Here is a 16,842-nt window from a genome sequence, read left to right on the forward strand (position 1 = left end):
GAAATCTAAATAAATCACATCCACTGGTTCTCCTTTGTCTAACTTCCTTGTTACCTTCTCAAAGAACTCTGACAGATTTGTCACACATGACCTCCCCTTGACCAATCCGTGTTGACTCAGTTTATCACACGCTTCTCAGTGCTCCGCAATCTCATCTTTAATAATGGACCCTAAAATTTTACCAACAGCAGAAGTCAATTGTATTAAGTGTTACCCTCCCACCGACCAGCCCCTCTGTCACCTGTCTGTCTCCTGTCGCTGTGACAACCACCCTTTACTCACGCTCTCTGCTGTCCAGTCGGAATGATTTTGTTTATTGTCACGTGTACCGAGGTACAGTGAAAAGTATTTTTCCGGGAGCAGCTCAACAGATTATGAAGTACATGAAAAGAAAATACATAATAGGGCAACACAAGGTACACAATGTAACTACATAACACCGGCATCGGGTGAAGCATACAGGGGTGTACAGTTAATCAGGTCAGTCCATAAGAGGGTCATTTAGGAGTCTGGTGACAGCGGGGAAGAAGCTGTTTTTGAGTCTGTTCGTGCGTGTTCTCGGACTTCTGTATCTCCTGCTCGATGGGAGAAGTTGGAAGAGTGAGTAAGCCGGGTGGGAGGGGTCTTTGATTATGCTGCCCGCTTTCCCCAGGCAGCGGGAGGTGTAGATGGAGTCAATGGATGGGAGGCATGTTTCTGTGATGGACTGGGCTGTGTTCACGACTCTCTGAAGTTTCTTGCGGTCTTGGGCTGAGCAGTTGCCATACCAGGCTGTGATGCAGCCCGATAGGATGCTTTCTATGGTGCATCTGTAAAAGTTGGTAAGGGTTAATGTGGACATGCCGGATTTCCTTAGTTTCCAGAGGAAGTGTAGGCGCTGTTGTGCTTTCTTGGTGGTAGCGTCAACGTGGGTGGACCAGGACAGATTTTTGGAGATGTGTACCCCTAGGAATTTGAAACTGCCAACCATCTCCACCTCGGCCCCGTTGATGCTGACAGGGGTGTGTACAGTACTTTGCTTCCTGAAGTCGATGACCAGCTCTTTAGTTTTGCTGGCATTGAGGGAGAGATTATTGTCGCTACACCACTCCACTAGGTTCTCTATCTCCCTCCTGTATTCAGACTGGTCGTTATTCGAGATCCGGCCCACTATGGTCGTATCGTCAGCAAACTTGTAGATGGAGTTGGAACCAAGTTTTGCCACGCAGTCGTGTGTGTACAGGGAGTAGAGTAGGGGACTAAGAACGCAGCCTTGCGGGGCCCCGGTATTGAGGACTAATGTGGAGGAGATGTTATTGTTTATTCTTACTGATTGTGGTCTGTGGGTCAGAAAGTCGGGGATCCAGTTGCAGAGGGAGGAGCCATGTCCTAGGTTTTGGAGCTTTGATATGAGCTTGGCTGGGATTATGGTGTTGAAGGCGGAGCTGTAGTTAATAAATAGGAGTCAGATGTAGGTGTCCTTGTTGTCGAGATGCTCTAGGGATGAGTGTAGGGTCAGTGAGATAGCGTCTGCTGTGGACCGGTTGCGGCAGTCTGCGAATTGGATCAAGGTGTTCTGGGAGTATGGAGTTGATGCACTTCATGACCAACCTCTCGAAGCACTTCATTACGACTGAAGTCGGGGCCACCGGATGGTAGTCATTGAGGCATGTTGCCTGGTTCTTCTTTGGTACCAGTATGACGGTGGTCTTCTTGAAGCAGGTGGGGCCCTCAGAGTGGAGGAGGGACAGGTTAAAGGTGCCTGCGAACACATCTGCCAGCTGGGCCGTGTAGGCTCTTAGTGCACGACCAGGGATCCCGTTCACAATTCATTTTTCGCCCGTTAGCCCCGACTCCACGTTTTTCCAGCCCTTCTGCATTGGTTGGCTATCGAAACTGTTGTGAAAGATCTAGATAAATTCCATCTACCGCATCGCCCTGTTCTACCCTCTTGCGGTCGCCCTCCCTGGTCAAGTACTTTGAGGGCCCAAAACTCATGTGATTGCCTTCTGTTTGTCCTCCAGAGGTTCTACCCAGAGAAATCCTGCACTAGGAATGGACGTCGTTAAGCTCTTGGTTGTCCTGGGGCTCGGCATCACGCAGGTCGAGCCCGATACAGGTGTGTATCGCATGAGACGTTGAGAACTGTTCCCTCTCCTGGCACCAGAGGGCGTCACAAAGTGTTGCGGCCCGGGAAACGGGATTCCGTTCCATCTGTTCCCTGTCAACGTTTCTACTTGACATCAGGGTGTTCGACCACCCCTCACCCCCTTCCATCCCGTCCTTCTCCCTCCCATTCTCCCTCGTGTGATTATCCACTCCCCCCTCCCCCCCAAAGCAGTTTGACACGATTCACCTCAATCGCTTATGTGGGAGCGAGTCACACATGCCCCCCCCTCTCCCTGTGGAGCAAGTCGCACATGCCCCCCCTCTCCCTGTGGGAGCGAGTCCCACATGCACCCCCTCTCCCTGTGGGAGCGAGTCCAACATTCTCCCCCTCTCCCTGTGGGAGCGAGCCCCACATTCTCCCCACTCTCTATGGCAGCGAGTTCCACATTCTCCCCTCTCCCTGTTGGAGCGAGTCCCACATTCTCCCCACTCTCTATGGCAGCGAGTTCCACATTCTCCCCCTCTCCCTGTGGGAGCGAGCCCCACATTCTCCCCACTCTCTATGGGAGCGAGTTCCACATTCTCCCCTCTCCCTGTTGGAGCGAGTCCCACATTCTCCCCACTCCCTGTGGTAGCAAATCCCACATTCTCCCCACTCCCTGTGGGTGTGAGTCCCACATTCTCCCCACTCCCTGTGGGAGCGAGTCCCACATTCTCCCCACTCACTGTGGGAGCGAGTCCCACATTCTCCCCACTCCCTGTGGGAGCGAGTCCCACATTCTCCCCACTCCCTGTGGGAGCGAGTCCCACATTCTCCCCACGCCCTGTGGGAGCGAGTCCCACATTCTCCCCACTCCCTGTGGTAGCAAATCCCACATTCTCCCCACTCCCTGTGGGTGTGAGTCCCACATTTTCCCCACTCCCTGTGGGAGCGAGTCCCACATTCTCCTCACTCCCTGTGGGTGCGAGTCCCACATTCTCCCCTCTCCCTGTGGGAGCGAGTTCCACATTCTCCCCACTCCCTGTGGGAGCGAGTCCCACATTTTCCCCACTCCCTGTGGGAGTGAGTCCCACATTCTCCGAACTCCCTGTGGGAGCGAGTCCCACATTCTCCCCCACTCCCTGTGAGAGCGAGTCCCACATTCTCCCCCACTCCCTGTGGGAGCGAGTCCCATATTCTCCCCTCTTCCTGTGAGAGCGAATCCCACATTCTCCCCACTCCCTGTGGGAGCGAGTCCCACATTCTCCCCACTCCCTGTGGGTGCGAGCCCCACTTTCTCCCCACTCCCTGTAATAGCGAGCCCCACATTCTCCCCACTGTCTATGGGAGCGAGTTCCACATTCTCCCCACTCCCTGTGGGAGCGAGTCCCACATTCCCCCCACTCCCTGTGGGAGCGAGTCCCACATTCCCCCCACTCCCTGTGGGAGCGAGTCCCACATTCTCCCCACTCTCTATGGGAGCGAGTTCCACATTCTCCGAACTTCCTCTGGGAGCGAGTACCACATTCTCCCCACTCCCTGTGGGGTGAGTCCCACATTCCCCCCATTCCCACATAGCGAGAGATACAGAGAAAGAGACACAGAAAGAGGGAGACAGAGAGAGCGTCAGAGAGAGAGAGAGAGACAGAGGCAGAGAGACAGATACAGGGACATCTAGAGAGTTAGAGAGAGGGAGAGAAAAAGGGAGAGAAGACAAACAGAGAGCAAGACAGATAGACCGAGACAAAGGGAGAGACTGAGAGATAGAGGCAGACAGAGAGACAGAGAGAGAGAGAAAGAGAGACAGGCAGACAGCGAGAGAGTCAGCAAGAGAGACAGCGAGAGAGAGACCATGGGAGAGACAGAGAGAGACAGACAGAGAGGCTGAGAGATAGAAAGATAGAAAGACAGAGAGGCTGAGGGAGAGAAACACAGAGATATAGAGAGAGACAGAAAGACAGAGTAGAGCGAAAGAGAAAGTGAGTGAAACGAAAACAGAGGGAGAGACAGAGAGACAAACGCACAGATAGAGAGAGAGAGATAGACAGAGAGACAGGGAGAGAGAGACAGAAAGAGAAAGACAGACAGAGAGAGAGTGAGACATAGAGAGAGACACAGTGCGGGAGACAGACAAAGCGAGATACTCAGAGAGAGAGAGGGACAGTCAGAGACAGTCAGAGAGAGACAGAGAGAGAGATAGAGAGAGAGAGACAGAGAGAGAGAGAGAGAGAGAGACAGAGAGGGACAGAGAGACAGAGAGATATGGTGTTCTCCGTGTTGCTAAATTCAGGATGGTTGACGTAGTGTTCACAAGACCACAAAGGAGATTTACCTTGCACAAAGCTATAAATTTATTCACACTACTAATCTGGATACGACACGTACTCTAAAAGAATACACAGTTGATAATTAACATATAACCTACACTAACCTACAACTAATCACTACACTATTATAAACTATGATCTGCTCTTACTCACACTATCTTTCGTTCAGTCTCTGCTCTCGCTAACTCCTTCACTTCTCTCCCCCCACAAGGCTTAGCATCAATGTCTTATATACTTATAACTCCAGCTCCATCTAGTGGCTGATTGAGACTTTCAATCACCTTTGCAGTTCTTACATTTATGATAATACCACAAGAGAGAGACAGAGAGACACACACAGTGAGTGACAGAGGGAGAGACAAAGCGAGATACACAGAGTACGAGACAGAGCGAGAGAGAGGGTTTGAGAGACATCCCAGATACAGCAGATTGTGAGAAAGACAGAGATATAGAGAGAGAGAGACATAGAGAAACACACAGAGAGGGAGACAAACAGAAAGAGAGAGACAAAGAGAGAGAGTGAGAGATAGAGAGAGAGAGAGAGGGTGAAAGACAGAGAGAGAGAAAGACAGAGAGAGCCACAGAGAGGGGGACAGACAGAGAGAGAAGAGAGAGAGACAGAGAGAGAGGGAGGGAATCATAGAGAGACACAGAGAGGGAGGCAGAGAGCACGCGAGAGAGGGAGGCAGAGCTAGACAGGGACAGAGAGTAAGAGAGACACGGTGAGAGACACACAGGGGGGAGACGGACAGACAGAGAGAGGGAGACAGAGAGAGGGAGGCTGAGAGAGAGACAGAACTAGAGAAAGACAGAGAGAGAGAGACAGAGAGGGGGACAGACAGCGAGAGATACAGGGACAGAAAGAGAGACATAGCGAGAGACACACAGAGGGGGAGACAAAAGACAGACATAGAGAGACAGAGAGAGAGAGACAGCGAGAGAGACAGAGAGACAGAGAGAGAGACAAAGAGAGAGACAAAGAGAGAGAGAGAGAGAGAGACAGAGGGACAGAGAGAGAGATAGCGAGGGAGAGACAGACAGAGAGAAAGAGAGAGACAGAGAGAGAGATAGCGAGGGAGAGACAGACAGAGAGAGAGAGAGACAGAAAGTGAGACAGAGAGAGGGACAGAGAAAGAGGCAGAGCGTGAGACAGACAGAGACAGAGAGTGAGACAGAGAGACAGACAGAGAGAGAACGACAGAGTGAGACAGAGAGACAAACAGACAGAGAGTGAGAGACAGAGTGAGAGACAGAGCAAGAGAGAGACAGAGAGAGACTGACAGAGTGAGAGACCGAGACAGAGAGAGACCGACAGAGTGAGAGAGAGACAGAGCGTGAGAGACAGAGTGAGAGAGAGAGTAAGAGAGAGACTGACCGAGTGAGAGACAGAGAGAGGCTGACAGAGTGAGAGAGATATACATGTTGTGTACTGTGATATAATCATTGTAATGGTGTACACAGAATATATAGTTATTTAACTATAAATATGATTTATTAACAAAGACATGGAAAGATAACTAATGAACTATAATACAGACAATGCTACTAAATGAATTCAGTGAATTCTCCTTGAGCTGCTCTAATTATCATTATCTTCCTGTACGACTTACTGCCAACTCGTGGGTGTCTCGAGTCACGTGATAGATCTCCACCGCCACCTGCTGGTCAGAGGTCGTACCTATAACTATGTGCACTAATAGACAACTATGTTTGATGATGTATACATAAATATCACCACAATATACACACACACACAGATGGAGAGACAGAGAGAGAGACAGAGACACAGAGAGAGAGAAAGACAGACAGAGAGACGGAGGGAAATAGAGATGGAGGGAGAGACTCGAAAACAGAGAGTCTGAGATACAGAGGCAGACAGAGAGACAGAGAGAGAGAGACAAAGAGAGACAAAGAGAGAGAGGGGCAGAGGGACGGAGAGAGACAAAGAGAGACAGAGAGAGAGAGGGGCAGAGGGACGGAGATAGAGACAGCGAGGAAGAGACTAACAGAGAGAGAGATAGACAGAAAGAGAGAGAAGGAGAAAGAGAGAGAGAGACACGCACAGAAAAATTAAAAAGAAAATGGCTTATTGTCACAAGTAGGCTTCAAATGAAGTTACTGTGAAAAGCCCCTAGTCACCACATTCCAGCGCCTGTTCGGGGAGGCTGGTACAGGAATTGAACCCGGACTGCTGGCCTGCCTTGGTCTGCTTTCAAAGCCAGCGATTTAGCCCAGTGAGCTAAACCAGCTCAACCAGACTGACAGAGGGAGAGACAGAAAGAGACAGAAAGAGGGGGAGATGGGAGTCAGAGATTTGTTGGGGTGCGGGAATCGCGCTGGTCGGCCTCCGCTGGCAGCGCCCCCCCATCCCGGCGATTCTCCAGCCCGCGATGGGCTGAAGTCCCGCCCGTTTTTTGCCGGTGCCGCAATTAGAGTGGGTACTGGCTGCGCGGGCGGCCTCCGGGGTCCTTGGGGGGGGGGGGGGGGGGTCGTGGGGGGATCTGGCCCCAGGAGGTGCCCCCCCCCCCCCCGGTGGCCTGGCCCGTGATCGGGGCCCACCCATCCACTGGGCGGGCCTGTGCCGTGGAGGCACTCTATTCCTCCGCGTTGGCCGGCGCGGAGATGGACCCCCCCCCCCCTGCGCATGTGCCGGGATGACGCCAGCGCGCGCTGGTGCTCCCGCGCATGCGCCAACTCATGCCGGCCGGCAGAGGCCCTTCGGCGCCGGTTGCCGTGGCGCCGAACCCTTATCCCACCAGCCGGCAGGGCGCAAACCACTCCGGGGCCGGCCTAGCCCTGAAGGGGCGGAGGATTCCATACCTTCCGGGCGGCCACACCTCTCCATCCCGCAGGGACCCCCAGCCCTGCCGGGTAGGGGAGACAGTGAGAGAGTAAGTGAGACAGACAGAGAGAGGCAGAGAGGGAGACAGACAGAGAGACAGCCAGACAGAAAGAGTGAGAGAGAGACGCACACACACACACAGACAGAGAGTGACAGAGACAAAGACAGACAGAGAGGGAGAGACTGAGAGACAGAGAGAGAGAGAGAGAGAGAGATAGAGACAGAGAGTCACATAGAGAGAGAGACAGACAGAGAGAGAGAGACTGAGAGACAGAGAGAGAGAGAGACAGAGAGTCACATAGCGAGAGAGACAGACAGAGAGAGAGAGAGAGAGAGACTGAGAGAGAGAGACAGAGACAGAGAGTCACATAGAGAGAGAGACAGACAGAGAGAGAGAGACTGAGAGAGAGAGAGACAGAGAGTCACATAGCGAGAGAGACAGACAGAGAGAGAGAGAGAGAGAGACTGAGAGAGAGAGACAGAGACAGAGAGTCACATAGAGAGAGAGACAGACAGAGAGAGAGAGACTGAGAGACAGAGAGAGAGAGAGACAGAGAGTCACATAGCGAGAGAGACAGACAGAGAGAGAGAGAGAGAGAGACTGAGAGAGAGAGACAGAGACAGAGAGTCACATAGAGAGAGAGACAGACAGAGAGAGAGAGACTGAGAGAGAGAGAGACAGAGAGTCACATAGCGAGAGAGACAGAGAGAGAGAGACAGATAGAGAGGCAGAGACAGAGAGACAGGTCGACAAAGAGTGACAGACAAAGAGAGACAGAGACTGAGAGACTGAGTGACAGAGCCAAAGAGAGACAGATAGACTGAGAAACAGAGAGAGAGACAGAGAGACACACAGACAGACAAAGAGTGACAGAGACAAAGAGAGACAAAGAGAGAGAGAGACGGAGAGAGACAGAGACTGAGAGACTGAGTGACTGAGTGTGGTGAACCACTGTAATAGGAGATGTAAGGTAGGACCTGCACTACAGGTTCGCCGGTAGCTCCTGCCGGCTGGCTCCGCCCAGGGAGAACTGTATAAATATCCATGACCTCCAGTGCCCTGCCATTTCACCAACTGCAGCAGGAGGCCACGCATCTGACTGTAATAAAGCCACAGTTGTACCCAATCTGCATCTTTGTGCAATTGATCGAGCATCACTGAGAGAGGGAGAGAGACAGATAGACAGACAGACAGAACGAGATAGAGAGAGAGTGGCAGAGAGAGAGAGAAAGAGTGAGATACAAAGAGACAGAGAGAGAAAGAACGAGAGAGACAGACATAGAGAAACCAAGAGAGAGAGAGAGACAAACAAGGGAGGCAGGATGTCAGAGAGGGTCAGATTTTCCACAGAATGGATATCCGAATTAAGCCCGATCGCCTGCAGCTGGATCCGCACTCGCCCGACGCCAGGAAAGACTTTACTCACTGGCGAGCATGTTTCGAGGCCTACATCAAGGCTGCGGACCCCGCGCCAACGGAGGCTCAGAAGATAAACGTCCTGTACTCCAGAGTGAGCTCCAGCGTGTTCCCGTTGATCCAAGACGCCACGACTTACACAAAAGCAATGGAACTCCTTAAGGAACACTACGCGCAGAAGGCGAACACGCTCTTCGCCAGGCATGTACTCGCCACCCGCTCGCAACTACCTGGTGAGTCCATCGAAGATTTCTGGCGGGCCCCAATTCCACTCGCCCGGGACTGACTCTCAGGCCGTCACGGCCGCCGAACACGCGAATCCCCTCATGCGCGATGCCTTCGTGACGGGGATTGCGTCGGACCGCATCCGAGAACGATTACTGGAAGGGGCCACGCTCGAACTGGCTGAGGCGAAAACCTTGGCGCTCTCCATGATGGTCGCATCCCGTAACGTACAATCGTACCTCTCCCGCCGCGCTGCCCACCCTTCTACCCCTTCCTGCCCCTCCTGGACCCCGCCGACGACCTCCTCAGCTGGGGCCCTGCCTTCGCAATACGCCTGCGCCGCACGCCGATCCGCGCACCCCGGGGGTCCCCGCTGCTACTTCTATGGTCAGCAGAAGCACCCCCGCCAACACTGCCCGGCCCGCACTGCTGTTTGTAAAGCCTGCAGCAAAAAGGGCCGCTTCGCGGCTGTGTGCCAGGCCCGCGCAGTCGCTGCGATCGCGCCCGCCATCGCCCCCTCCCCCACGCCAGACGCACAATGGGAGCCGCCATCTTCTCCTCCCGGGTCCATGTGCAAGCAATGGGCGCCGCCATCTTGTCCCAACCCCGCAATGTGCACACCATGGGCGCCGCCATCTTGTCCCAACCCCGCAATGTGCGCACCATGGGTGCCGCCATTTTGTCCCGACCCCGCAATGTGCACACCATGGGCGCCGCCATCTTGTCCCAACCCCGCAATGTGCGCACCATGGGTGCCGCCATTTTGTCCCAACCCCGCAATGTGCACACCATAGGTGCCGCCATTTTGTACCGACCCCGCAATGTGCTCACCATGCGTGCCGCCATCTTGTCCCGACCCCGCAATGTGCACACCATGGGCGCCGCCATCTTGTCCCGACCCCGCAATGTGCACACCATGGGCGCCGCCATCTTGTCCCGACCCCGCAATGTGCGCACCATGGGCGCCGCCATCTTGTCCCGACCCCGCAATGTGCGCACCATGGGCGCCGCCATCTTGTCCCGACCCCGCAATGTGCGCACCATGGGCGCCGCCATCTTGTCCCGACCCCGCAATGTGCACACCATGGGTGCCGTCATCTTGTGCCCCACAAGGTCTCCGGACATCCTGACATCAGAACCGCCCACGCTCGCCACCCGAAGCATCCAATGGCTACCCGCAGCTCGCTTCGATGACGCTGGACCAATCTCGCCCGCACAACCTGGCCACCGCGTCAACGACGGTTAAAATCAACGGCCACGCGACCTCGTGCCTACTGGACTCCGAGAGCACCGAAAGCTTCGTTCACCCAGATACGGTAAGGCGCTGCTCCCTCGCGGTCCACCCGGCCAATCAAAGGATCTCCCTAGCCTCCGGGTCCCACTCCGTCCCGATCCGAGGCTTTTGTACAGTCACCCTCACGGTCCAGGGTGTAGAATTTAGTAATTTCCTCCTCTATGTCCTTCCTAATCTCTGCGCTGCACTCCTGTTGGGCCTGGACTTCCAGTGCAACCTCAAGAGCCTCACCCTTAAATTCGGCGGGCCCTTACCCCCCCCTTACCGTTTGCGGCCTCGCGACCCTCAAGGTCGATCCCTCCTCCCTTTTTGCCAATCCAACTGCGGATTGCAAGCCCGTTGCCACCAGGAGCAGACGGTACAGCACCCAGGACCAGACCTTCATCCCGTCCGAAGTCCGGCGGCTGCTTAAGGAGGGTATTATCGAGGCCAGCAACAGCCCCTGGAGAGCCCAAGTGGTAGTGGTTAAAACTGGTGAGAAACACAGAATGGTCGTGGACTACAGCCAGACCATCAATCGGTACACGCAGCTCGACGCGTACCCCCTCCCACGCATATCTGATATGGTCAATCAGATTGCACAGGAGCGGGTCTTCTCAGCAATTGACCTGAAATCCGCCTACCACCAGCTCCCCATCCGGAAGTTGGACCGTCCATACACGGCCTTCGAGGTGGACGGTCGCCTCTACCACTTCCTTAGGGTCCCTTTCGGTGTCACAAATGGGGTCACGGTCTTCCAAAGAGAGATGGACCGAATGGTCGACCAGTATGGTTTGCGGGCCACCTTTCCGTACTTAGATAATGTCACCATCTGCAGCCATGACCAGCAGGACCACGGTGCCAACCTCGATAAATTCCTCCTCACTGCCACTCTTCTCAACCTGACCTACAACAAAGAGAAGTGTGTGTTCAGCACGACCCGGTTAGCCATTCTTGGCTATATAGTCCAAAACGGACTTCTCGGGCCCGACCCCGATCGCATGCGCCCCTCATGGAACTTCCCCTCCCCCACTGCCCCAAGGCCCTCCAACTCTGCCTGGGGTTCTTTTCCTACTACGCTCAGTGGGTCCCAAACTATGCGGACAAGGCCCGCCCACTCATTCAGTCCACCTAATTCCCCCTCGCGGCCGAGACACAACATGCTTTCGCCCACATCAGAGCAGACATCGCCAAGGCCGGGATGGGCGCAGTGGACGAGTCACTGCCTTTCCAAGTAGAAAGCGACGCTTCAGACGTCGCCCTAGCCGCCACCCTCAACCAGGCAGGCAGACCCGTGGCATTCTTTTCCCGCACCCTTCATGCCTCTGAAATTCAACACTCATCCGTCGAGAAGGAGGCCCAAGCTATCGTTGAAGCTGTGCGGCATTGGAGGCATTACCTGGCCGGTAAGAGATTCACTCTCCTTACGGACCAACAGTCGGTAGCCTTCATGTTCAATAACACACAGCGGGGCAAGATCAAAAATGATAAAATCTTGCGGTGGAAAATCGAGCTCTCCACCTATAATTATGAGATCTTGTATCGCCCCGGTAAACTCAACGAGCCCCCAAAGGCCCTCTCCCGAGGTACATGTGCCATCGCACAAGTGGACCAACTCCGGGCCCTACACAACAGCCATTGTCACCCGGGGGTCACTCGATTGTACCATCTGGTCAAAGCTCGCAATCTGCCCTACTCCTTCGAGGAAGTAAGGACAGTCACCAGGGACTGCCAGGTCTGTGCGGAGTGCAAGCCGCACTTCTACCAGCCGGACCGCGCGCGCCTGGTGAAGTTTTCCCGCCCATTTGAACGCCTCAGCTTGGATTTCAAAGGGCCCCTCCCCTCCACCGACCGTAACACGTACATTCTCAGTGTGGTCGATGAGTACTGCAGATTCCCCTTCGCCATCCCATGCCCCGATATGACGTCTGCCACCGTCATCAAGGCCCTCAACACAATCTTCGCTCTGTTCGGTTTCCCCGCCTACATCCACAGCGACCGCGGATCCTCATTCATGAGCGATGAGCTGCGTCAGTTCCTCCTCAGCAGGGGTGTCGCCTCCAGCAGGACGACCAGCTACAACCCTCGGGGAAACGGGCAAGTAGAACGGGAGAATGGGACGGTTTGGAGGGCCGTCCAGCTGGCCCTACGGTCCAGGAATCTCCCAGCCTCTCGCTGGCAGGAGGTCCTCCCTGATGCACTCCACTCCATTCGGTCACTGCTGTGCACCGCCACTAACAACACACCCCATGAGCGTGTTTTTACCTTCCCCAGGAAGTCCACATCCGGGGTGTCGCTCCCGACTTGGCTCGCAGCTCCAGGACCGGTCCTTCTCCGTAGGCACGTCCGACTCCACAAGGCGGACCCCTTGGTGGACAGGGTTCACCTGCTCCACGCCAACCCTCAATATGCCCACATTGAGTTCCCCGACGGCCGCCAAGATACTGTCTCACTCAGGGACCTGGCACCATCACATTCCACACCAACACCCCCCCCCCCCCCCACCTCCCACCGCGCCGCCAATATTGACCCCACCAGACCACACCCCACCGTTCCCTTTTCTGCGCAAGAGGACGAAGAGGACTTCTGTACGCTCCCGGAGTTCCCCGATGACTGGCCAGTATCAGCACCGCCACCACCGCCATCGGGGCCACCTCCACCACCGCCAGCACCGACTTTGCCGCCACCGTTACGCCGCTCCCAACGAAGCACCAAAGCACCGGACCGGCTGAACCTTTGACGGACTCTGGACCGTCAACATGGACTTTTCTTTCCCTACCACTGTACATAATTGCACTAATTGTATATAGTTCCACGTCACCCCTGCCGGACTCATTTTTAACAGGGGGTGAATGTGGTGAACCACTGTAATAGGAGATGTAAGGTAGGACCTGCACTACAGGTTCGCCGGTAGCTCCTGCCGGCTGGCTCCGCCCAGGGAGAACTGTATAAATATGCATGACCTCCAGTGCCCTGCCATTTCGCCAGCTGCAGCAGGAGGCCACGCATCTGACTGTAATAAAGCCACAGTTGTACCCAATCTGCATCTTTGTGCAATTGATCGAGCATCACTGAGAGAGGGAGAGAGACAGATAGACAGGCAGACAGAAAGAGATAGAGAGAGAGTGGCAGAGAGAGAGAGAAAGAGCGAGATACAAAGAGACAGAGAGAGAAAGAACGAGAGAGAGAGACATAGAGAAACCAAGAGAGAGAGCGAGGGAGGGAGACAAACAAGGGAGGCAGGATGTCAGAGAGGGAGAGAGAGAGGGAGAGAGACACAGAGAGTGAAAGCGAGAGAGTCAGAGAGAAAGAGTCAGAGACAGACAGAGGAGTCAGAGAGAGAGAGAGAGATTGACGAGAGTGGTTTCAGAGCAGCGGGAAGGTCAGTGATGGGGAGATTGGAGACGTTGAGGACTGTCCTCCATGGGGATGGGAAGGAGGAGTGGAGATTTGGGTCGAGGGTTTGAAATCAGTTTGGTGGGGAGACTGGGCCAGAGTCAAGAGGAAGCAGATTCCTGGACCAGGAGGGATAGGACGGGATGAATGGCCACTTCCGAGAGCGGCCAACCTCATTCCTCGGCCTTCAGCGGTGGCTGACGCAGGAATGAACAAGCATGTTGTCTTGGTAACGATGCGCTGGGGGCAGCAGGGGGCCAAACACATCGCGGGTGAGGGTGACATCTGAATTCCATAATAACAAACGGAGCCAGCACTCTCCTTCCCGCTCTCCTTCCCTCTCTCCTTCCCTCTCTCCTTCACTCTCTCCATCCCTCTCTCCTTCCCTCTCTCCTTCCCTCTCTCCATCCCTCTCTCCATCCCGCTCTCCATTCCTCTCTCCATCCCGCTCTCCTACCATCTCTCCATCCCTCTCTCCTTCACTCTCTCCATCACTCTCTCCTTCCCTCTCTCCATCCCTCACTCCTTCCAGCTTCCATCCCTCTCTCCTTCCCTCTCACCATCACTCTCTCCATCCCGCTCTCCATCCCTCTATCCTTCCCTCTCTCTATCCCACTCTCCATCCATCCCTCCATCCCGCTCACCGTCCCTCTCTCCTTCCCTCTCTCCATCCCTCTCTCCTTCCCTCTCTCCATCCCTCTCTCCATCTCGCTCTCCATCCCTCTCTCCATCCCTCTCTCCATCCCTCTCTCCATCCCTCTCTCCATCCTTCCCTCCATCCAGCTCACCATCCCTCTCTCCTTCCCACTCTCCATCCCTCTCTCCATCCCTCTCTCCATCCCTCTCTCTATCCGGCTCTCCATCCCTCTGTCCATCCTTCTCTCCAGCCCTCTTTCCAACCCTCTCTCCTTCCCTCTCTCCATCCCTCACTCCATCCCACTCTCCATCCCTCTTTCCATCCTTCTCTCCATCCCTCTCTCCATCCCTCTCTCCATCCCTCTCTCCATCCCTCTCTCCATCCCTCTCTCCATCCCTCTTTTCATCCCACTCTCCTTCCCTCTCTCCATTCCACACTCCATCCCGCTCTCCATCCCTCTTTCCATCCCTCTCTCCTTCCCTCTCTCCATCCCTCTCTCCATCCCACTCTCCATCCCTCTCTCCATCCCTCTCTCCTTCCCTCTCTCCATCCCTCTCTCGATCCCTCACTCGATCCCGCTCTCCATCCCTCTCTCCATCCCTCTCTCCATCCCTCTCTCCATCCCTCTCTCCATCCCACTCTCCATCCCTCGCTTCATCACTCTTTCCATTCCTCTCTCGTTCCCTCTCTCCATCCCTCACTCGATCCCTCTCTCCATCCCTCTCTCCATCCCTCTCTCTATCCCTCTCTCCTTCCCTCTCTCCATCCCTCTCTCCATCCCTCTCTCCATTCCTCTGTCTTTCCCTCTCTCCATCCCTCTCTCCATCCCTCTCTCCATCCCTCTCTCCTTCCCTCTCTCCTTTCCTCTCTCGTTCCCTCGCTCCATCACTCTCTCCTTCCCTCTCTCCATTCTTCTCTCCTTCCGTCTCTCCTTCCCTCTCTCCGTCCCTCTCTCCTTCCGTCTCTCCATCCCTCTCTCCCTCCCTCTCTCCATCCCTCTCTCCATCCCTCTCTCCAGCCCTCCCTCCCTCTCTCCTTCCATCTCTCCATCACGCTCTCCATCCCGCTCTCATTCCCTCTCTCCCTCCCTCTCTCCTTCACTCTCTCCATCCCTCTCTCCATACCTCTCTCCCTCCCTCTCTCCTTCCATCTCTCCATCCCTCTCTCCATCCCTATCTCCTTCCCGCGCTCCCTCCCTCTCTCCTTCCATCTCTCCACCACTCTCTCCATCCCTCTCCCCATCCCTCTCTCCATCGCTCTCCCCGTCCCTCTCTCCATCCCTCTCTCCATCCCTCTCTCCAGCCCTCTCTCCTTCCCTCTCTCCATCCCTCTCTGCTTCCCTCTGTCCATCTCTCTCTCCATCCCGCTCTTCATCCCTCTCTACATCCCTCTCTCCAGCCTTCTCTCCATCCCTCTCTCCATCTCGCTCTCCATCCCTCTCTCCATCCCTCTATCCTTCCCTCTCCCCTTCCCTCTCTCCATCGCGCTCTCCATCCCTCTCTCCATCTCTCTCTCCATCCCTCTCCCCATCCCGCTCATCATACCTCTCACCATCCCTCTCTCTATCCCTCTCTCCATTCCTCTCTCCATCCCACTCTCCATCCCTCTCTCCATTCCCCTCTCCATCCCTCACTAAATCCCTCTCTCCATCCCTCTCGCCATCCCTCTCTCTATAACTCCATCCCTCTCTCCATCCCTCTCTCTATCCCTCACTCCTTTCCTCGAGCTATCCCTCTCTCCATCCCTCTCTCCATCCCTCTCTCCTTTCCTCTCTCCATCCCTCTCTCCATCCCTCTATCCTTCCCTCTCTCCATCTCTCTCTCCATCCCTCTCTCCATCCCTCTCTCCGTCCCTCTCTCCATCCCTCTTTCTATCCCTCTCTCCATCTCTCACTCCTTCCCTCTCTCCATCCCTCTCTCCATCTCTCTCTCCATCCCTCTCTCCATTAGTCTCTCCAACCCTCTCTCCATCCCTCTCTCCATCCCTCTATCCTTCCCTCTCTCCACCTCTCTCTCCATCCCTCTCTCCATCCCTCCCTCCGTCCCTCTCTCCATCCCTCTTTCCATCCCTCTCTCCATCTCTCACTCCTTCCCTCTCTCCATCCCTCTCTCCATCTCTCTCTCCATCCCTCTCTCCATTAGTCTCTCCAACCCTCTCTCCATCCCTCTCTCCAGCCCTCTATCCTTCCCTCTCTCCTTCACTCTCTCCTTCCCTCTCTCCATCCCTCTCTCCTGCCCTCTCTCCTTCCCTCTCTCCATCTCTCTCTCCATCCCTCTCTCCATCCCGCTAACCTTCCCTCTCTCCTTCCCTCTCTCCATCTCTCTCTCCATCCCTCTCTCCATTAGTCTCTCCAACCCTCTCTCCATCCCTCTCTCCAGCCCTCTATCCTTCCCTCTCTCCTTCACTCTCTCCTTCCCTCTCTCCATCCCTCTCTCCTGCCCTCTCTCCTTCCCTCTCTCCATCTCTCTCTCCATCCCTCTCTCCATCCCGCTAACCTTCCCTCTCTCCTTCCCTCTCTCCATCGCGCTCTCCATCCCTCTCTCCATCTCTCTCTCCATCCCTCTCTCCATCCCGCTCATCATACCTCTCACCATCCCCCTCTCTATCCCTCTCTCCATTCCTCTCTCCATTCCTCTCTCCATCCCTCTCTCCATCCC

The 16,842-nt window shown here is 55.0% G+C and overlaps 1 protein-coding gene across 3 annotated transcripts in view; it reads left to right on the top strand.

The window, feature by feature from the left end:
- The window catches only part of LOC140396037 (carbonic anhydrase 4-like), a 120,294-nt gene that overhangs the window by 19,147 nt on the left and 84,305 nt on the right, over positions 1–16,842 (top strand). The window contains exon 2 of one of the 3 annotated variants that reach the window (XM_072484102.1): positions 2,004–2,098. In XM_072484102.1, coding sequence (XP_072340203.1) covers positions 2,035–2,098 — 64 coding nt within the window. In that variant the 5' untranslated portion in view covers positions 2,004–2,034. Of the gene's footprint in view, positions 1–2,003; positions 2,099–7,268; positions 7,287–13,140; positions 13,168–16,842 lie in introns of those variants that run through there. The other 2 variants (XM_072484104.1, XM_072484103.1) reach the window with 2 other exon arrangements.

The sequence above is a fragment of the Scyliorhinus torazame genome, chromosome 19 (genome assembly GCF_047496885.1).
Source record: "Scyliorhinus torazame isolate Kashiwa2021f chromosome 19, sScyTor2.1, whole genome shotgun sequence".
In the NCBI taxonomy this organism is placed as follows: domain Eukaryota; kingdom Metazoa; phylum Chordata; class Chondrichthyes; order Carcharhiniformes; family Scyliorhinidae; genus Scyliorhinus; species Scyliorhinus torazame.